Source organism: Gopherus evgoodei, chromosome 4, assembly GCF_007399415.2.
Source record: "Gopherus evgoodei ecotype Sinaloan lineage chromosome 4, rGopEvg1_v1.p, whole genome shotgun sequence".
NCBI classification, from domain to species: domain Eukaryota; kingdom Metazoa; phylum Chordata; order Testudines; family Testudinidae; genus Gopherus; species Gopherus evgoodei.
Window position 1 is genome coordinate 124,273,136 of NC_044325.1, and position 22,123 is coordinate 124,295,258.

A 22,123-nucleotide genomic window follows, 5' to 3' on the forward strand; every position below is an offset into this window, starting at 1 on the left:
ACTGGTTTCTATGACCCATTTAATCTCTGACTCGTATACTGAGATAAAGGGGCCCAATTAGTGCCCCTTATGATTAATTTATCTGGCAATATGGGCACCTGTCCCACCAGGGTCTGGGACTGAGACCCATCTCCTCCGCACTCATCTGACATGGGGCCACCAAACATCCATCCCTTGACTTGGGCTCAGACTGTACCTAGAGGCTGAGAAGTGGAAGGCTCTGTATGCTAATCTTAATGCTTCTGAGCCAGTCATTCCCCAGCTTGTGGCCAGATTGGGCTGAGGCACAATGAGAAGCAAACGGCTCCATCTTCCTTTCTTGAACTTCCCAGATGGCCAGTCCCCTTGGTTGTGATGCTTGTTAAAAGGGTCTTTATTTCAAGCTAGGAAGTCCCCATTCATGTTTATGATTATGAAGCTGTAGTTAGTGGGTGGGGGAACGTGGCTGATGATGTGTTTGCTTGTCAGGAATCTGGTAGTGCTAAATGGAAAGTAAATATTGTGAAATCTGATAGAATTCTTATTCTTTTTCAGGCAGTACAGATGCTTCTGGTCCAGTGGATAGTTTCCTGAGAGGAACAGGATGGCTGAAGTACCAGGGCTAAGAAGTGAGACCTCTCCCACATCCAAATCATTGGAACTTGAATCCATAATTTGCTCCTGGGCCAGGGAATCAGTCTCTAGGTTTGGAGCTACCCAGGATTTTCTCCTTTTCTCTCCCCCCTAAGGTGTAAGTCATGGTGACCTTATCCTGTTGCCAAGGAGGGCTGGACATCTGCTTCCTGCCCTTCAACAGGGGCCTCTATGGGCAATAAACAAAAATTCACAGGAGCCCATGACCTTTTACTAAAAATACCCGTGAGAGACTCTTAACCTTAGGTTACGTCTACACTGCTCAGCTTTTAGAGACATGGCCATGCTGCTCCAGTACTGTCACTAAAGGGTGCAGAGTGTAGCCATTGTTTGGCGGCAGGAGAGAGGTCTCCTGCCAACATAAAACTTCAATTGCAACAAGTGGTGTTATTGTTCTTGGTCGGACAGCGCTGCTGCATACAAAGCACTGTTCAAACCAGCACTTGTCATCAGCAAAACTTTTGTCTTTTGGGTGTGTGTGTGTGGTTTTTTTTTTAACACCTCTGAATGCTGTTAGCTTATAAGCCTGTTGGTCAGCCCAAGACAGAATTTTGGGTTTGAAGTTTAATACTCTTATATCCTACTAATATGTGTGAAGAACAAAGGACAAAGATGCTGTGTGTTGCATCTCCCACAAACAGTCTTTTAGTACAATGCGACAGATAAGGGATGGAGCAAAAAGTGTAACAGGGCATGGTGGGAGTACAATATATGAGCGTACATTTGACAACTGCCTCAACTCCTTAACTCAAAGAGAGGACGTAAAACACTAAAAGACCAGAGAAATGCCTGCCTTTGACCGGAGCATAACCTCACTCCTTACCCCTCCCATGGGGTACCAAAGGGGTGGGATGAAGATCCCAATTCACGACTCTCCAGAATAGTACATGACTATAAGTCAAAAGGGTTGTGACTAGAGGCGTGCACTTCAGGTATATTTGGGCCTGCTAAGAAGAAGGAGGGGGAGATGGAAGGGAAACAATAATGGTAATAGGGGAATGGGAGCCTGGGGGGAGAGGGAACAGGGGAGCATATAGAGATATGCTATGAAGGACTTCAGAATATGTTTGCTTGGAACTATCCCCAATAAAACATTGCATTGCCTGCACTTTGATCTTCTGGTCTTCTGCTTTCCATTTGCATTACAAGAACCAGGGAAGCGGGGGAAGGGAAAGCCCTCTAACAAATGCCAAAGGTTTTGTCTTTCACTTGCCAGTGTAGACAAAACCTAAGTCATTGGTATGAATCTGAGCCCTGCTGGGGGCGGGGAGGGTAGGAACTTGGGTGGGGAGTGGGGCTGTTTCTAACAGTGAGAGTGCTGCCAGGGGCTGTCCTCCAGCAGCACCTCCAGCCCTGCTGCTGCTCCTGTGGCAGGGGCTGACTGCAGCTGCTCCAGCCCCAAGGGGGTTGAGCCAAGCCCATTCGCTGCTTCAGCCTTGAGGCTGCTGCTCTGATGGCCTGGGGCTGACAGCTGCTCCAGTCCGGCACTGGAAGAAGTCATGGAATCTGTGAACTCTGTGACACAATTGTATCCTTACCAATGACCTAGAGGTATAAAGCTCCATACCCCAATTCCCATAAAGAAACCAATTCCCCACTGCATGGCTGCCTTGAGTGCAGGCAGGGGACTGGACTAGATGACCTGTTGAGTTCCCTACCAGTCATACATATCTGTGCTTCTATGGCTGTTTTGCAAGTGGTGCCCAAGATGTGGAAGACTCCAATCCCATTGAGGTACGGGCTCTCCCAGCACGGGGCTAGACTGGAATGAAGAATCAATCAGTGAATGTCTCCATATCCCATTCCAGTTCTTCTATGCCTCCTGTCCCATTCTTTAAAGCAGCCCCCAGGCATTGCTTTTCAAAGCTTAGACGTCCCTGAACTCTCACACCTTCCCTCTAGACCATGCCCCATTTTCAGTTCACAGCCAAGTGAAGGTGGAAATCTATGGACTTTGAGTGTTCTTCAAAATTTCATTTAAGGACATTTTGGAAGATCTTATCGGGAAGGTTTACATTTCTTATCAGGGCTATTAATGCGATAAGGAAAGCATTGGGTGCTGTGTTTATAAGAAGCAGCACCCAGGCAATTCTCTACATTCACCACTCATCACCACTGGCTTGTGTGTCAGAAAACATCATGAAGTGGCTTCTGCTTCTGAGTTTGGTGGCGCTCTCTCAGTGCCGGGTGACCAAGTGAGTATTGGGGGAACACACCACTTTGGGCTGCTGAACTTGGCTTTCTACATAGCAATGTGTGATTATCAAGGGGAGTGTCTGCACCTCTCACATTCTCTTCTCTACTCTCCATTCCTGTATAGGCAGCAGCTGGGAATAACCCCTTAGCTTTGTGTTGTAGCAGAGGAATGAAGAAGGAAGGTCTTGTGGTTAAGGCACTGGAGTGGCACTTGAGAGATCTGGGTTAATGCCTGGCTCTACCACAGACTCTCTCTGTGACCATGGGCAAGGGACAGAGTCTCTCTCCAGGGATCAGTTCTCTGTGATAATATTAGTGTTTATTATTTGTAATGTCTAGGATACATAAGTCATGGACCAGGATGTCATTGAGCTAGGCACTGGAAGACTGTCCCTTCCCTAAGTAGATAACTCCCTCAGTAAGACATAAGAGACAACAGAGATATGCCGACAGAGAGGGGACTACAAGTAAACAATCAATCAGCTTGATGGAGAGTGGTCTCTGCACACCAGCAACCAAACTGTTGTTATGGGCTTTTTATAGGTATGACGACAAAGGAGAATTTCTAAGGAGGGATTTGAAGGAAGACAGTGAGGTAGCTTTGCAGATGTTTATGGGGGGGACCTCCCAATCATAGGGGGCAGGTGGGAGAAAGCATGAAGGTGCTTAATTGAAAATTTACCAAGTTGGCAGTAGAGGCTAGCATCATGGGACGATGGGAGATGGGCATCAATAGCTTGATACCTGGTGAAAGGTAGAGTGGGATTGAGTGCGAAGGGCCTTGGAAGTGAAGACAAGCAGCTTATGTCTGATATCATGGAGCAGGGGGAGCCAGTGGAGGGACCCAAAGAGAGGAGTGCCATGTTCAAAGTGACTTGCTAGGAAGATTATCTTTGCAGCAATGTTCTGAATGGACATGAATGGGGCAAAATGGCATTTGTCAAGGACAGGGAGAAGAATGTTGCAGCAATTGAGATGTGAAAGGAGGAGAGCTGGGACGAGAGCTATAGCTGTGTGAAGGGATAAGATAGACTGCGTCTCAGGGAGTTTATGCAAGAAGATTTTGCAAGATTTCGACATAGCCTGGATGTGAGAAGCTAGAGAAAAGTTGTTTCACATGTTTTGGGATTGGCTTTCTTTGTAGGAACCAATCCCTGTACAGCATTCTCTATGCACGTCATGTTTGACTTACTCATCTTTATGTTCCTGTCTTATCTCGTCCACCCTTATTCTGTCCTTAGTAAATGATTCCCTGGATGTTCTCTGCCTTATCTTGGCTAGTTCAGCTATTCTGTCTCTTGGCTTACCATGTACTTACCTGTCCTGGTTAGCACAGACATTCTGTATTCAGCCTGCTGATCTATTCACAGTACCTAATTAATCCTGCCTCCTAAAAAGAGGCTTCCCCCACGTTCAATTACTCCCATTCAGCCAGGCTTAGAAAGTCAAGATTTCAGTTTGGACAGGAGGACACAGGTCTGGAGGAGGCAGGCAGATCTGTGAGACATCAGTATAGAGGTTGTAGTGGAATTTGTGTTTGCGGATGAGATTACACAGAGATAAGGGGTAGAAGGAGAATAGAAGGGGACCAAGGAGAGAGTCCTGTGAGACTCCCACAGAATGTTGGGGGGCCGATCCTCTGAAGGCATCAAAGGAGTGAATACAGATGTAGGAGGAGAACCATGAAAGGAGAGACATGGAAGCCAAGGGAGAACGTAATTTCAAGAAGAACATCATGGTTGACGGAGTCAAGGTGGCGGCTAATCCTTCCTTTGTCCTTCTTGTCTATTTCAACAGTAACCTCTACAGGACAGGGACAGTACAGCACCCAGAATGTTGAGCCGTCTCTCTTCTAGTATATATAGGCTGGGATTTTCCAAGAATCATGTGGGAATTATGTGCCCAACTCCCATTGACTTGCAGTGCACTGGGCACCCAACTCCTTTACACTCCTTTGATAATCCTAGTGTAATAAGGGGTCTCAGTGCAATGTAAAAGCTGGATTGCACTGTAGGCTCTGAACAAAAGCTTGTCTATTGTTTGTTTGTTATTGAGTGGTCTCTCTCCCTACCCTTGTTGATTAGGGTCCCCCTGCAGAAGGGGAAATCCCTGAGGCAGAACCTTAAGGAACATGGCTTGCTGGAGGATTTCCTGAAGAAAAACCCATACAATCCGGCCTCCAAATATTTCCCCAGCCTGGCCAACGACGCTGCCAGCGAGACCCTAACAAACTACATGGACGTGAGTATGGGAGGAGAGCAGGTCTTGTAGCCTTCCCCTCCTCATCAAAGCTTCCCACTCCTCTGCCAACAGCTGATCTCCCCTCCTCCCAAAAGTGTCCCAACCCCACTCCCCCACCCATGTGCTTCCAACCAAGCTCTCATCTTGCGTCAGCCAAGAACCTGTGCTGGGACACCCAGCCCCCAACTGTCATTGGATGGCATTAGGAAGAGCATTGGGAATAGCACTCTCAGGGTCTGCTGGCTGCCTTCTTCCAGTCATGCTCTTCCACATGCTGAGATTCAGCAGCCTGAGGCTAAATAATTGCGTGCATTTGATTGCCCGTGGCTATTGGATGCCAGGAGTTGCTAGTAGCCATGCTAGGCAAAGTGATGGCAGAGAAACACCAACTCAGACTGAGTCTTTAGCAAAGACATTGTAGCCCAGACCCTCCGCTGGTGGAGCTACGCTGGTTTACTCCAGGTGATGATCTAGCTCTTGGATGGCAAGGGTTTCCTCTTTTTTCATCGTTTTTTCTCCTGCTTTCACAGGTTGAATATTATGGAACCATCTCAATTGGTACGCCTGCTCAGTATTTCACTGTCATTTTTGACACCGGTTCCTCCAACCTATGGGTGCCTTCCGTGTACTGCTCCAGTGCAGCCTGCAGTAAGTCACCTGCAACGTCCCTTGCTTTGACATTCCAACTGGGCGGGTTGACTGAAGTCATAGAGATTTACATTAGCAAGGAGGACTCTTAAATGAAATAATTGATTTTAATTATTTTTCTAAAGGAAATTGATTCTCACTGGTTTGTTACCACTATAAACAGCTTGACTTGCAACTATATATTTACATGACATTTGGTACTTCCTTTAGGAAATCAGGGCTTACACTATGTCAATGCACATAGATTTAAGCAATTAACATAGATTTATACACACTTATTCAAATTCTTACTTTGTTCAATTCTTAGTTATTTTAGAAAATGGTGAAGGAGGCATTTCTTATTAACTACATCATGATTAATTTTTGGTTTATAACAGACTCAATTTGGATGGAAATTGGAATTCACTTTAAAATTCAAAATACAGCTTTTAAAAGAAATTAGTTAAAACACCTTTCAAAGGGCTGTTTATTGAAGAAAAAAAATGTATCAAACATTTTGCTTTTAAACTAATTAATTTATGAAACAGGAAATGTTATCTGTAATCAGTGAATTGAACTATTGTTTCTGACCAGAGCGTCCTTCAAGATTTTAAAACTTGTAGAGCTCATCCTCCCACACTTAGCTTTTATTCAGAGATTAGAAGAGGAAAACTCGTGTTCCCACTTTTCCAATTCCCAATCGGTTTCTTAAGTTGGAATGAACTAGTCCATGAACTAAACCAGTTAATAAACTGACTTGAAAAAAGTATTCTCTCTGCACCTGCAGAAGAGGCCACTGCTATCTAAAAAGCTCATTTAGCACTGAAACAAAGGAAACTCTGGTTCCAGGTGTAGAGTCAGTGAAATCTTCCTGTTCTGTTGACTTTCTTTAAGCCACTGCTTAATAATAACCTTTGTATTGAATTTATATGATTTTAGTAGATATTAGTAACTTTAGGCCTTACCATATGTTGTCAGAATTACAAAGTTAATTTTAAATCGGTTTATTTTAAAAAAGAAAAATATACAGACATTTTAGAACATTAGATTTTATTTTTATCATCGATTTTTATTCATCCAGAAAGCCAGAGAGCAGCAGGTCCATTGTTCCTCCACATACTACACAGTGTCAGAGGTGGAAAGGGCCCTAGTAAGACAAGAAGCTAGATCCACAAAGGCACTCAGGTGTGGCAATGCGGAGTACTGCAATGCGTGAATCTTAGGCACCCTGGTCCCACCAAGGAAATCACCATCACACTAGTCCCCCAGGCTCTCCATACAACACATGGGGAGAGTTACAAGTGTCAGTTTATGACCATCTGACTCTTCTGTACTTGTAGCAAACCACAACAGATTCAACCCATCAGACTCCTCCACCTACGAGGCCACCAGCCAGAGCCTCTCCATCCAGTATGGCACTGGCAGCATGACTGGAATCCTGGGCTATGACACCGTCCAGGTAAATCACAAGAAAGGATCAAAGCCCCTGGAGCAGACATGGTGAAAAACTAGGAGTTAGAAGGACAGGACTCATCTGGGAAGCTAAAGCAGAGTATGGGTGTGAACTGGGAGAGGGAGGATAGAAAAAGGGAAGAAAAGAGGCAAGGAGACCATTCACAGAACATACTCAGATGGGGGAGAGACCACAGTGCATGGCACGCCAGCCTCTGAGAAGCCCCAGGCCATCAGGACCCAGTGGTAGACTTGGCAGTTTCTCCCAGGGTGCGTCTGATTGTCCCTATCTCTCTCCCAAGGTTGGAGGCATTGAGGACACCAACCAGATCTTTGGTCTGAGTGAAACCGAGCCTGGCACCACCTTTTACTATGCTCCCTTTGATGGGATACTGGGTTTGGCCTTCCCCAGTATCTCCTCTTCTGGAGCCACCCCCGTCTTTGACAACATGATGAATGAGGGTTTGGTGTCTGAAGACCTCTTCTCTGTCTACCTAAGCTCGTAAGTCAGGGCTGGAAACAGCCCATCTGCTGCAGTGAGATTCATAGGATATCAGGCTTGGAGGGGACCTCAGGAGGACGTCTAGTCCAAGTCCCTGCTCAAAGCAGAACCAATCCCCAGACGGATATTTACCCCTTTCCCAAAATGGCCCCCTCAAGGTTTGAACTCACAATCCTGGGTTTTGCAGGCCAATGCTCAGACCACTGAGCTATCCCTCCCCATGAGATTCATTTTCTTATAGCGCCTCTCACAATGAGTGATCCCTGCAACCTTTGCAAAAGAATTCCCCCAAAGCAGCCACTTCTGGAGTGGAACATGGCCATTGTCCATTGTCAGTGGGAGCAGAAATAAACACTAGGGCATTAGTATTAACCTGACTCTTGGGAGAAGAGTTCCCCCTAACATGTCACCCAGATGATACCCTGGCTTATCACCTTCTAGCACCAGCCTGAACCATCTGCTCCGTACTGACTCTGAGGGAAGAGGAGCACCTAATGAGTGACTGACACCACTGCCTCAAACACCTGGGCCTTTGCTCGGTGGTCTCTCATCCACATATTGGCCAGGCCCAAATGTGCTTAGCTTTTGAGACCTAGGAAGAGAAAGCCCAAAGTAATATCAAAGCAGGGGGTGAGGCACGCCTCTCATCCAACCATCCTGTCCTATCTCTGCTACTAGATGCTGGTGTGCCCAGCTCTGGCTCTAGCCCAGCACTCCCCAGCTATGCTCCTTCTCTAACAGCTGGAGCACTTACTATTGTCTCATTAACCAACCATCATACATCCTCCTTGACTCTCCTCTCTCTCTTCTCCAGCGATGAGCAGAGCGGGAGCTTTGTGATGTTCGGCGGCATCGACTCATCTTACTACTCTGGGAGCCTCAACTGGATCCCTCTCTCTGCTGAGACTTACTGGGAAATCACCATGGACAGGTATCACCCAACCCTTGGGGTTTCCCCTTTGAAAATGTTACTTGGAAAAGACAGGCAAAAGGAGAGGCATGTGGGAGCCGGGGGAAGCTCAACTTAGTGTCTGGACAAGATGAGAGACAAGGTGGAGTTATAGGAAAGGGACTCACCAGTGAGGCAGTTAGATGAGTGGTTCTCCATCTTGCCCATACCAGGACTCAGAGATGACTTGTGTGTGCCACTAGTAGGGGGGCAGGATAAGGGCAGCACCTCCCCCCTGCATCCCGTTTGCCAGGACCCCTCTCTCCTTTGTTTAGCAATAAACTAAAGGGCAGGGTGGTCATGATCCCTTGAAGGCTGTTTTTGACCCCCAGGGTAGACGGGTCCCAGTCCCAGAAGGTTGTAGGACCAGGAGTGATGGGCAATAGCCAAGGAAGGAGAGGTGAAGGCTGAAATGTCAGGGGTAAGTTTTTGGCAGTCAGCAAGACTCAGCCTGCAGACCTCTCACTGCTGGCTTGTGGGCTGAGTGGGAGTGAGATTGGAAGTGTTCCTGGGGATGTTCCCCTGACTCTTTCTCTCTTGCAGTGTCACCATGAACGGAGAGACAATCGCTTGCTCTGGTGGCTGCCAAGCTGTCATTGACACTGGCACTTCTCTGCTGGCTGGGCCCTCTACCGGCATCTCCAGCATCAACTCCTACATTGGTGCCAGTGATGGCATGGTAAGGGCAGGGAGGAGGGACAGATACTTCTAGAGGTGTCTGCTACACACAGATGTGATGCTCCATCTCTCTCATTGGGGAACCTACTGCCCAAGACATGTCTAATCTTTTCTCCATGTGCTGCCTTCCTCCCTGCAGATCAGCTGCAGTGCCATGAGCAGCCTGCCCAACATCGTCTTCACCATCAACGGCATCGAGTTCCCTGTGCCCGCCAGTGCCTACATCATTGATGTGAGTGTCCTGCACAGAAAGCCGCCTCGGGGCCTCTTAGCCAGGGCTTGTGGCTGAGGCCATTGTGCTGAGTGTGCTGGCAACGTTCCCTTGCACAGCTGGCATGAGTCTGCCATAGCATCACTGAGATGCAGCTCAGAGTCTGTCCCCAGTATGAGTGTGGGGCGGCAGAGAGCTCTTCCGCCAAAGGGCTCCGGGGGAGGGATGTTTGAGATCAAGGCAGGCCCATAGTGAAAGTGACATACCGGAAGAGCAGCGAGGCAGCCTGTAGAACTCGCCACCGCAGGAAATCACCAGGGTGGGAGCTTTACTGGGTTAGGAGAGAATTATATGAGCAGCTACCCCAGCTAGGAGGTGAGATCAAGAGAGATCACAGCCTCGCGTTCCAGGGCCTGGGCATTTGGGCATCAGGAAGTTTTCCTCCCTCGTGATAAAAGTTTGCTCCCGTCTGGGGAGGAACAGGCAAGCTGCTTTAACAGTGCACAGCAACACTAGCTGGTAGCAGGCAGTGGGAAAACCCTAAATCCAGTTATAATCACAGCAGGATTTCTGGTGGCAGAATGTAATCGCTCCCTTTGGAATCAGGCCAGGAGCCTGGAGAGAGCATGCTTTGCCTCCCCAAGGGATGTGTCATGAACAGAAGTGGTCAGGACCTTGCTTCTCTTCCCAGTTGACAGACTGCACCCCTTAGGCTCAGGCGTAGGCACTGGGGCTGTTCTGAGACCCAGATCCACAAAGTTAGCTCACTGGGAGTTAGGCATCTAAGCAGCACCAAAAATCAGGGCCAACTCACCAGTGTCACTCCCTGCAGCCCGTAGAGGTCTCCTATCGAAGCCCTACCCAGCCTAATGCTACTTGGTTTGAGAGCTCTCAGATCCCAGCCCAAGATGGTAAGAGGCACCAGCAGGCCCTACAGGATGATAACTCACTGAAGTTCTAGCCCAATAATTACCATGTCCCCTTTTCCCCTGTGCAGGAGTCAGGCTCTTGTACCTCCGGCTTTGAAAGCATGGACGTCGATGGGCTCTGGATCCTCGGAGACGTCTTCATCCGCCAGTACTACGTTGTCTTCGACAGGGCCAACAACCAGGTGGCCCTGGCCTCTTTGGCATGAACACAGCGCCATCCCCAGGACCCTCCCATGGAACACTGACCCCGGAGAGTCTCTGTTTCTCTAGAGCCCCAACACCGCATATCGATCTAGTGACCCTTCACCTACACTCACCCTCTGTCCTGTAATCTTACCCCCAGTAGAATAAAGGAATATAAGAGCATTTGAGTGAATTGTTTCTCTTTGATGAGGTTTAGGATTGGACCCATCTTTTATTCATTTTTTGAACATTGGCTGTTAGGGCCACAGCTACTTGACGATGAGTACTAGCACCAACTTTTTAACAGCTTTTGCATCTACTGGTCTGTAAGGACCTGGCGTTTCAGTTTATTAGTGGTGCTCCACCTACCCACCATTGTTCTGAAAGGCACATGTCTTTTCCAGATATTGCATTGAATGGGATAACTCCAGAGTCCATTATGACCATAAGAATAAACGGTAGTCGTTGACCCCAATCCTTACTCTGCTGGTTTACTATTTTTTTAAAAGCTGTTTTAAGAGTGCCTGAACTTGGAGGTGTGCTGCTATATGCAATTTCTCTTTAATTTTAATGGCTTGACAAAGCCTGTAAGTAGTATTCTTGATGAAATGGGGTCCTTGGTCCAAATCAATTTTTTTGGAGTACCCCACCTAATTATTATTGGCTCAATCAGCACAGGGGCTGTTGTTTGGGCTGTGCTGTTTTGGGTGAGGATTGGTTTACTCCGTTTTGTAAACAGATTATCAATTACTAAACAATACTGACTACCCCTGGCTTTTCTTGCTAAAGGGCCAATGTAATTAAATTGTAAATGAGCCCAAGGCCCCTCTATTCTCTGGTGTGTTAGAGGCTTTTGGATTATTTTCAAATTAATATTATTGGCTGTACAGGACAGACAGTTATTTACAAACTATTTCATGTTGCTGCTTATATTTGGCACCAGCCAGGTGCTTGCAATGTAGCTAAAGATTTCTTTTACTCTCAAATGACCCTTCTCATGGGCTAGGGAAATTATTTCTATTTTTAATGCTGTGGGTACCACCCAAACTACCTTTGTGAGTTTAGTTTTAGTAGCTAGGATTAATCTGGATGTATGCTGCCACACTGTCCATTTTCTGTATTTTTTTTGCCATGATCTCTGCTCGACTGGAGTTCTGCTTTGAAGGGTGATTAAATCTATTTATTTAGGTTTTTTTTGTTGCTGCAGTTATAGGGGCTATGCCTTTTGTGGTTGGCCTAATGTTCCTTTTTTTTATTAGGAATAACCCTCTTTCTACTTTATTTAAGGCATAAACCATAGGATGGTGCCCTGTTCCCTGGTTCTGACTTAGTATCGCTCCCCATTTCATTTTTGTAGTTGCCAGTTGTAGCACAAATGGCTATCCCACCTGGGAATATGCTAACACTGGAGCCAGGACTAAGGCCTGCATTAACTGGATCCTGGCTTCCTGCCGCAAAGGGCCCCTGTTTCTTTTCACCCCCTTCTTTAACAACTTATGCAGCGGGGCTGCCCTTTTTTGAAAACCCCTTCATAACATTTTGGGAAAAATTAACCATTCCCAGAAAGGATTTAAGAGCTGTGACATCTGTGGGAGTTGGTAATTTAAAACTCAGCTCTTCCTTTGGTTGATTAGTGGAGCACCTTCCCTGTCCCAAGTCACTTCAAGATTATTTACTTGTTGGGAACACAACTGGGCTTTTTGCATTTTGTTTTTGATGAAACCAGCTTCCTGAATATTTTGTAACACCCTATTTAATACTTCCCATTTTTTGTTGTTTGAGTGCAAATTTACACAAGAAATTTACTGGTTTTCTTTTATTTTACATTTTAACTATCTGGGCATGACAAATAACAGGGGCTTTGCTCCAGCCCATGGGGACCCTGGCAAAACACAACTGATTTCCTTGAAAGGTAAAACCAAATTTGTAATAGCTGTCTTGATGTAAAGGGATAGCAAAGAAAGCATCGGCCAAATTCAAAACTGAAAAACACTGGTCCCCGCCTAGGCTGGAGGTTATTATCTTCTGCTACATAGCCACTATGGGGGCCATGGGTGTGTCACCCAATTAAGGGAGCAAAAATCAACTACTCACCTTCAGATCTTGCTGTGACTTTTAAGGATTGGCCAGAGGGCAGCATTACTGAGACTTGACTGTTCCACTAAAACCATTGGCCTAAAAGCCCATTAACTGGCCTAAAAGCCCATCAAAAGCTTCAGCCTTTTTTGATACCTGTACTGTTCCTGGGGTGGGGGATTGGGATCTGTAACTAGGGTTGTTGCCTCAACTTTACCACATTCTATTTTATTTTTGGCCTACATCTCCCAGTGTTTTTTTGCAATTGTTAGAGTTTCTGGAGTTCACATTGGCCACTTTAGCTCTTTAGATGCCTTAAGGTCTGTTATTCAGGAGCTTGACACAATTTTTACTGGTTTTTAGGATGTACCAGGAGGCATTTTTCATAGAACCCTCTTAGCAAAATTAATTAACATTTTAAATTTTGTAAAGTCATTAATTTTTAAAATCCTCTTTCTAGATTTATTAAGCTAAATGGCCTTTTATGTATGTGTGTATTTATTTATTAATTTATGTAACTGATACAAAATATTTTTGCAAAAAAGTAACAGTACTTTTTGCCTTACTGAACCCCTGTACAGTCTTCATTCCAGCCGGAGGGCCAAACGGGTTTTTATTTTGGATACTACTCCGAGAATAAGTGGCACATGGATTTAACAAGAAATTTTGTCCAAACACCGCTCCTTCAAACTCCACACAAACCGTGAACCTCCTCCATCCATCGGTATCCAAATGTGCCATTACTGTGGGTGCTGTAGGTACAGAGCCTCCCTACAGGCAGGGAACCGGTGGCGGCAGTGGCGGTGCACTGGGGGTTTTCCCTGCCTGCTCAGCCAACCTTGACCTGGGGAGCAAGGTGTTAGGAAAAAGTTTGTTAGGATAGCTTTAGAGAACTGTTTTACAGTATATTTTATTATTTAGTTTTTTCATAATTGATTTTATAAAACACACAGGTTATAGTGACTCCTATTGGGTCATTGCCTTTTTTAATTTAAATTACCTATTGATTAATAAACATTTGTAACCATTTAAATTATAATGAGCTCTCACATTAAACGTGCTTTAATTTCTGGTTTTTATTTACTTTTTTTAAATTTTAATTTAAAAAAAATTGGTTAGCAAAAACTGCAAGCCTAGAGCTAGTTTTAACCTCATAGACTCATAGACTTTAAGGTCAGAGGGGACCATTATAATCATCTAGTCTGACCTCCTGCACAATGCAGGCCACAGAATCTCACCCACCCACTTCTGTAACAAAGCCCTAACCTATGTCTGAGTTATTGAAGTCCTCAAATTGTGGTTTGAAGACCTCAAGCTGCAGGGAATCCTCCAGCAAGTGACCCATGCCCCATGCTGCAGAGGAAGGTGAAAAACCCTCCAGGGCCTCTGCCAATCTTCCCTAGAGGAAAATTCCTTCCCCACTCCAAATATGGCAACCCAGAGCATGTGGGCAAGACTCTCCAGCCAGCACCCAACCTTCTTTTGGTTAGGCTAAACAAGCCAGGCTCTTTGAGTCTCATAGACTATTAGGGTTAGAAGGGATCTCAGGAGATCATCTAGTCCAACCCCTTGCTCAAAGTAGGACCAATCCCCAAATGGCCCCCTCAGGGATTGAATTCACAACCCTGGCTTTAGCAGGCCAGTTCTCAAACCATGGAGCTATCCCTCCCCCATAAAATAGGTTTTCATAAGATAAGTTTTCCATTCCTCGGATCATCCTAGTAGCCATTCTCTGTATCTGTTCCAGTTTGAATTCATCCTCCTTAAGCATGGGAGACCGGAACTTCACACAGTATTCCAGATGAGGTCTCAGCAGTGCCTTGTATAATAGTACTAACACCTCCTTATCTTTACTGGAAATACCTCGCCTGATACATCCTAAAACTGCATTAGCTTTTTTAATGGCCATATCACATTGGCGCCTCATAGTCATCCTGTGATCAACCAATACTCCGAGGTCCTTCTCCTCCTCTGTTACTTCCAACTGATGTGTCCCCAATTTATAACTATCATTCTTGTCATTACTCCCTAAATGCATGACCTTGCACTTTTCATTATTAAATTCTGTCCTATTACTATTACTCTAGTTTACAAGGTCATCCAGATCTTCCTGTATGATATCCCAGTCCTTCTCTGTGTTAACAGTACCTCCCAGTTTTGTGTCATCCGCAAATTTTATTAGCACATTCCCACTTTTTGTGCTAAGGTCAGTGATAAAAAGATTAAATAAGATTGGTCCTGAAACCGAGCCCTGAGGAACTCCACTAGTAACCTCCTTCCAGCCTGACAGTTCACCTTTCAGTACGACCCATCGTAGTTTCCTCTTTAACCAGTTCCTTATCCACCTTTCAATTTTCATATTGATTCCCATCTTTTCCAATTTATCTAATAATTCCCCATGTGGAACCATATCAAATGCCTTACTGAAATTGAGGTAAATTAGATCCACTGCATTTCCTTTGGCAAAGAAATCTGTTACCTTCTCAAAGAAAGAGATCAGGTTGGTTTGGCAGGATCTACCTTTTGTAAAACCATGTTGTATTTTGTCCCAACTACCCTTGACCTCAATGTCTTTAACTACTTTCTCCTTCAAAAATTTTTCCAAGACCTTACATACTACAAATGTCAAAGTAACAGGCCTTTTTTTCCCATTCTTAAAAATAGGAACTATGTTAGCAATTCTCCAGTTGTATGGTACAACCCCTGCGTTTACTGATTCATTAAAAATTCTTGCTAATGGGTTTGCAATTTCATGCGCCAGTTCCTTTAATATTCTTGGATGAAGATTCTCTGGGCCCTCTGATTTCATCCCATTAAGCTGTTCGAGTTTGGCTTCTACCTTGGATGTGGCAATAGCTACCTCCATAGCCTCATTCCCATTTGTCATCCTACCATTATCCCTAAGCTCCTCATTAGCCTCATTAAAGACTGAGGCAAAGTATTTCTTTAGATATTGGGCCATGCCTAGATTATCCTTAAACTCCATTGCATCCTCAGTGTTTACTCGAACCAAGATTGTGCCCTACAGCCATTTCTTCTATGAGGTCCTCCCTACTCACCAAAATCAAATCTAAGATGGGATCCCCTCTTCTTGGTTCTTCAACTACTTGGTGAAGAAATCCTTCAGCTATCACATCAAGAAAAATCTGAGCCCTATTATTCTTACTAGCATTTGTCCTCCAGTCTCTAGCTGAGAAGTTAAAGTCTCCCATGATCACACAATTCCCATTAGTGTTTACTTCATTTAAAACATTAAAGAGGTCTCTATCCATATCCTAATCAGATCCTGGCGGTCTGTAGCACACCCCAAGCACTATCTCAGGGGAGGCTCTAGTAGCTTTCTTTCCCAGTGTGATTTTTGCCCAGACAGACTCTGTCTTATCCATTCCATCACTTCTTATTTCTAAACAGTTAACCTCATCATTGATATACAATGCTACCTCACTCCGCCTTTATTTCTGTCTTTCCTAAACAGCACATACCCTTCAATACCTGTACTTCAGTCATGACTACTATTCCACCATGTTTCTGTTATCCCTACGGTATCCGCTTTCACTTCCTGCACCAGTAGCTCTAGTTTCTCCATTTTGTTAACTAGGCTCCTCGCATTAGTTTACAGACATCTTAATTTTTGCCTTTTGGTTTCACTGACATTCTTTACCTGGTTAGGCACAGACATTCTACCACAAGTATCACCAATTAGACTGGTATCTATACTTCCCTTCTTTCTTGTGTCCATTCTCCTGCCCATGGCTGCATCCTCTCTTAGTTTGTTTTCTTCCCTCTCAATGCTGAATTCTGGCGTGGAGATTACCTGGACATCTCCCAACCATCTCCCCCAAACTCCTAATTTATAGCTCTCTTAATCAGTTGTGTCACAAAATACAAAATACAAAAACCATTTTTAAAATTATTTTAATTAACCCTTAACTATAGAGCGTATTCACTTCATAACTCGGGGGTTGTGCCGTATGACTGGAGGATTGCTAATGTAGTTCCTATTTTTAAGAAAGGGAATAAAAGTGATCCGGGTAATTATAGGCCTGTTAGCTTGACGTCTGTAGTATGCAAGGTCTTGGAAAAAATTTTAAGGGAGAAAGTAGTTAAGGACATAGAGGTCAATGGTAATTGGGACGAATTGCAACACGGATTTAGTAAAGGAGATCATATCAAACCAATCTGATCTCCTTCTTTGAGAAGGTGACGGATTACTTAGATAAAGGAAATGCGGTACATATAATTTACCTAGATTTCAGTAAGGCGTTCGACACGGTTCCGCACGGGGAACTGTTAGTCAAATTGGAAAAGATGGGAATGAATATGAAAGTTGCAAGGTGGATAAGGAACTGGTTAAAGGGGAGACTCCAGAGGGTAGTATTGAAAGGTGAATTGTCAGGCTGGAAGGAGGTCACTAGTGGAGTCCCTCAAGGATCGGTTTTGGGACCGATCTTATTTAACCTTTTTATTACTGACCTTGGCACAAAGAGTGGGAATGTGCTAATAAAGTTTGCGGATGACACGAAGCTGGGGGGTATTGCTAACACGGAGAAGGACAGGGATACTATTCAGGAAGATCTGAACCACCTTGTAAACTGGAGTAATAGAAATAGGATGAAATACAATAGTGAAAAGTGCAAGGTTATGCATTTAGGAAATAATAATAATAATTTTGGATATACGTTGGGGGCGCATCAGTTGGAAGCGACGGAGGAGGAGAAGGACCTTGGGGTACTGGTTGATAGCAGGATGACTATGAGTCGCCAATGTGATACGGCTGTTAAAAAAGCAAATGCAATTTTGGGATGCATCAGGCGGGGTATTTCCTGCAAGGATAAGGAGGTGTTAGTACCATTATACAAGGCGTTGGTGAGACCCCATCTGGAATACTGTGTGCAGTTCTGGTGTCCCATGTTCAAGAAGGATGAATTCAAACTGGAACAGGTTCAGAGACGGGCTACAAGGATGATCCGAGGAATGGAAATACTGCCTTATGAAAGGAGACTCAAAGAGCTTGGCTTGTTTAGCCTGGCCAAAAGAAGGCTGCGGGGGGATATGCTTGCTCTATATAAATATATCAGGGGGGTTAACGTTAGGGAGGGAGAGGAATTATTTAAGTTTAGTACTAATGTAGGCACGAGGACGAATGGGTATAAACTGGATATTAGGAAGTTTAGACTTGAAATTAGACGAAGGTTTCTAACCATTAGGGGAGTGAAGTTCTGGAACAGCCTTCCGAGGGAAGTAGTGGGGGCAAAAGACTTTCCTGGCTTTAAGACAAAGCTTGATAAGTATATGGAGGGGATGTTATGATAGGATCGTTAATCTGGGCAATTGATCTTGGATTACCACCAGATAGGTCTGCTCAATGGTCTGCGGGGAGATGTTGGATGGAATGGGAACTGAGTTACTGCAGAGAATTCCTTCTTGGGTGCTGGCTGGTGACTCTTGCCCACATGCTCAGGGTTTAGCTGATCGCCATATTTGGGGTCGGGAAGGAATTTTCCTCCAGGGCGGATTGGCAGGGGCCCTTGAGGTTTTTCGCCTTCCCCTGCAGCGTGGGGCACGGGTCTCTTGCTGGTGGTTTCTCTGCAGCTTGAGGTCTTCAAACCAATTTTGAAGATTTCAATAACTCGATCCTGGGATGGGGGTTGTTATAAAATTGGATGGGTGGGGTTCTGTGGCCTGCCTTGTGCAGGAGGTCAGACTAGATGATCAGATTGGTCCCTTCTGACCTATGAGTCTATGAGTCTATGAGTCTATTAAGTTATAATAGCTAAACACACACAATATAATTGCAATTAGCTTAATTCAATTTTAATTTTAATCCGCCGCAACATTACGGCTGATTCTCTATGACTGTGACATGGAGGCAGGGGCAGCTCCAGGCACTAGCATGCCAAGCGCTTGCCTGGGGTGGCTAGCCAGGGGATGCGCTCTGCCGCTCGCCGCCACGGTGGCAGGCAGGTTGCCTTCGGTGGCATGCCTGTGGAGGGTCCACTGGTCCCGCGGCTTCGGCGGACCTCCCACAGGCGTGCGGCTGAATCCTCAGAACTAAGGACCTCCTGCAGGCAATCCGCCAAAGGCAGCCTGCCTGCAGTGCTTGGGGTGGCAAAATACCTAGAGCCGCCCCTGCATGGAGGAAGCGGAAGGGTCTGATTCACAGCTGTTCTGACAGCTTTGTCATACCGGGAATAGTCATGTTTGATTCAAAAGCTGATGGCCTGACTTGGTTCATGAGGTCTTCTACACCTAGCGGAGTAACAACAAGCTGCAGTGTAAGACTCACAATCTAACGTCTCCTCCCATTATGGCCTATGTTTATGGCATTAGCCTGAGGCTCAGGATGCCTAGGTTCATTTCCTGGCTGTGCCACAAATGCCCTGTGGGATCTTAGGCAAGTCACTTTCCTCCTTTGTCCTGCACTTCTCCATCTGTTCAATGGGGCTAATGATTCTCCCTTTGTCTGTTCAGCCTGGAAGCTCTTCAGAACAGATGCTGCCTCTCATTACATGCAATGTAAGTGCCTAGCAGAATGGGATTTTGATTGCAGCCTCTGGCACTACTCCAGTACAAATAACAACTCACTGAGTCCATGCAGAACATCCGCTAGCGGATGGCAGGAACTATCTCCATGACCAGGGCAAGCAGCAGGGAGGGCAGCATCCTGTGGGTGAGGGAAACTGTATCTTTCAATGGTTTAGTTCTCTTACAGCAGCTGGTGAAGTGGAGAGCAGTAGCTTGTGTAGCAAGTGCTAACAAAACCTGAGTGTCAATATGCTCAAACAGAGGAGGCAACTTTGACTTTAATCCCTGTTAGTAAAGAATTTCTTGTCATTATATGTATAAGAGGGCAGTGTGAGCTGAAACTGACTATAAACCACCGATTGCCAAAAGGGGTTTGGCAGATACCCCCCGTGAGAACAGAGAGAATTTTCACATTGAGAATTGGATGGTTTGCAAATCGAATACAAACCTGGGAGAGATTTCATGGTTGTGGACATGCTCTGGAGAGCATTGGATCAGAGTGCAGTGGAGCAAAGTCCAGAGTTTGGTATTGTATATGTCAATCTGATTTTAAAAAGATCCCTGTCTTGTCTCTAAGGTATGAGGACTGTGATTGCTAGGAGCTAGTGCGCAGGATGAGTTGCTGCAGAATGTGATTAAGGCTATCAGTATGGGGTGGCCACGACTGAGTTTTCAGCCATACGACCAATTCAGGAGTAGCTTTTGGTGCTGGACGATCTTTTGTTCAAAGGCATCAGGGTGGTGGCCCGGTAACATATTACAGAAGAAAATGTTAACAAGGATACATAAAGATCAGTTAGGGACTGGAAAATCTAAGAGAAGGGCTAGAGACATTTTTACTGTACTCAAATGAACAGCTAATTCAGAATAAGACACTCATTCCAGAATAAGAGCATCCACACAGAGAGTTAATCAGAAACAGCAATTCTGCTTTAAATTCACACCTTCTCTTAACACAAATGAACTTCCCAGCATAGATAAGTCCTGAGTCCTTTTCCTTTAAGTCAGAGTGACACATTTTTCCAAAATAGTTGCTTTTACTGTCAGACGCCTGGCCCACAGCAGAGTTAGGCCGGAGCCCGGCAGCTGATGTTGAATGAGTTGGGCACGTAGCTACACTTGAATTTGTATCTCACCACTGTAAGCACCCTGTTAAGCTGACACCAGCTCCCCTAGCAGTGTAGCCCTACACTCAATGTTCTTAGGGTGACACAATGTGACTGTAGACACTGTGTGACTTATGTCAACCCTAACTGTCCTCCAGCAGCTGTCCCACACCATTGTAAATTTCACTGCCTAGGGGTCAGATAGAGCAGAAGGCCTCCCCAACCCCTTTTAAGCCCCGAGGATTTTTGAAATTCCTTTTCCTGACTGTCCGGCTTTGCAAACATTCCTAGCAGAGCTCTATGGTTTACTGCAACAGCCCAGCTGACCATGCCAGCTTCATGCTCCAGAAAATCTCTGACCAAGAGTAAACAGGAGATACTGGTTCTCCTGGGCTTGTGTGGAAAAGAGGCTGTGCAGGTACAGCTCTAAACCAACTGCAGAAACGTCGACTCCTATGAGTAGATTGGAGAACATTCCAAGTTCATAGATTTCCATCTTCACGTGGCTGTGACCTGAACATGGGGATGCCCTTCACAAGGAACAGGTGAGAGTTAGAGGATGTTTCCTGGCTAAGTTTGAAAAGAAATGCCTCAGGGTTGTTCTAAAGAACAAACCGGGAGCAGCACTGAAGAATTGGAGTTGGATACGAAGACATTTGCCTCTTGGTCATTGGTTCCTATCTGACTGGACCTCTGTTGGGAGATTTGGTATCACCATGAGAATGGAGCTTTCCACACCTTGGGCCCCAGTTACAATACTGCCATGTTGTGGGGAACTGGTGTCTCTATGGGAACTGGGATTTGGAGTGTTACATCTCCAGCTCATTGGTATGATTCTGAGCCAAGGTCAGCACAGGGAGCTGCAGTTAGTGGACTGGAAATAGGATGTGCAGCATGAATCTGAGTGACTGGCTGACTCAGGGGAGTGGGCTCCAGAGCATGTTACTTGTATGGTGCTGGTTCCAGCTCAACCAGTTCTGCAGTGAAAGGCTTTGTCATCTGACAGCTCTTGGGTGATATTTGTAGGTGAAATATGCTGGAATTCTCCATTAGGTGTAGGGCAAATGGCAAGTTGTGGTTGGGAATGAGAGGACTAAGGCATTGGTGGGCTATGGAGGCCACTAGTGGAGGAGAAGAGGGAAGAGATGTCCAACCCTCCTTGGTTAGAGGGAGGTTCACTGTGACATAGGATTTAGGGGGAGAGAAAAGGAGATCCTGGATTTCCCCCAAACTGCCGAGTGATTACCTGCACTGGGAGTAGATCATGGGTTCAAGTCTCCAAGGCTGGGATGTGTGGGGAGGCCTCTCTGATTAGCCCTGACACTGCAGCCTTCCTATTCCTGGCAGGAGGCCATCCATGCCAGGAGCAGCTGCTCTGCCTGAAAGCGCAATGAGAATCTCATGAGATTAAAAAATACCATTTAACTTTCCATTTAGCACTATCGGTTCCTAACCTTGTGGGGACAAGCAAACACCAGGGGAAGGATGAGGTTTCAAGGTGACTGGGAGTGAAGTCACCTTAGGCCAGTGACAACCCTAAGAAAGGCGCGTGGAAGTGGGCAGGCCTAACTTTGCCACATTGTATATAAAAACTTATCAGTTTGAACAAGTTTATCTGAGCGGAACTGGTCCTGAAAATCCACTTATCCAGTGTCCCCTGATGCCCCACAGTGAGGTCCTGGCATCTGGTGTTAATCTCGCAAATGGGCAGGTATTTTCCATTCCCTGCTCCAGGTTTTTCATCAAAGAGGTGAACTAGATCTCAGATTTAGAGAAGGGAGGTTTGCTTTGAGACATCTGATACCAGAGAGACAG

General features: G+C 45.5%; 1 protein-coding gene across 1 annotated transcript; it reads left to right on the forward strand.

Annotated features, from left to right (window-relative positions):
* The first annotated feature begins 2,772 nt into the window (after window positions 1-2,772).
* Window positions 2,773-10,664, forward strand: LOC115651565 (pepsin A-like). Its single transcript, XM_030562639.1, has 9 exons — window positions 2,773-2,828; window positions 4,914-5,070; window positions 5,601-5,718; window positions 7,038-7,156; window positions 7,452-7,651; window positions 8,466-8,582; window positions 9,144-9,285; window positions 9,418-9,510; window positions 10,487-10,664. The coding sequence occupies exons 1-9, from the start codon at window positions 2,773-2,775 to the stop codon at window positions 10,622-10,624; spliced, it is 1,140 nt and encodes a 379-aa protein (XP_030418499.1). The 3' UTR covers window positions 10,625-10,664.
* The last annotated feature ends 11,459 nt before the right edge of the window (window positions 10,665-22,123 follow it).

Coding starts and splice junctions, on each gene's coding strand:
- LOC115651565 (XM_030562639.1), top strand. CDS start 2,773: ATGAAGTGGCTTCTGCTTCTGAGTTTGGTGGCGCTCTCTCAGTGCCGG. Junction 7,652..8,465: donor TTCTCTGTCTACCTAAGCTC/GTAAGTCAGGGC, acceptor TCTCTTCTCCAG/CGATGAGCAGAGCGGGAGCT. Junction 9,286..9,417: donor CCAGTGATGGCATGGTAAGG/GCAGGGAGGAGG, acceptor TCCTCCCTGCAG/ATCAGCTGCAGTGCCATGAG.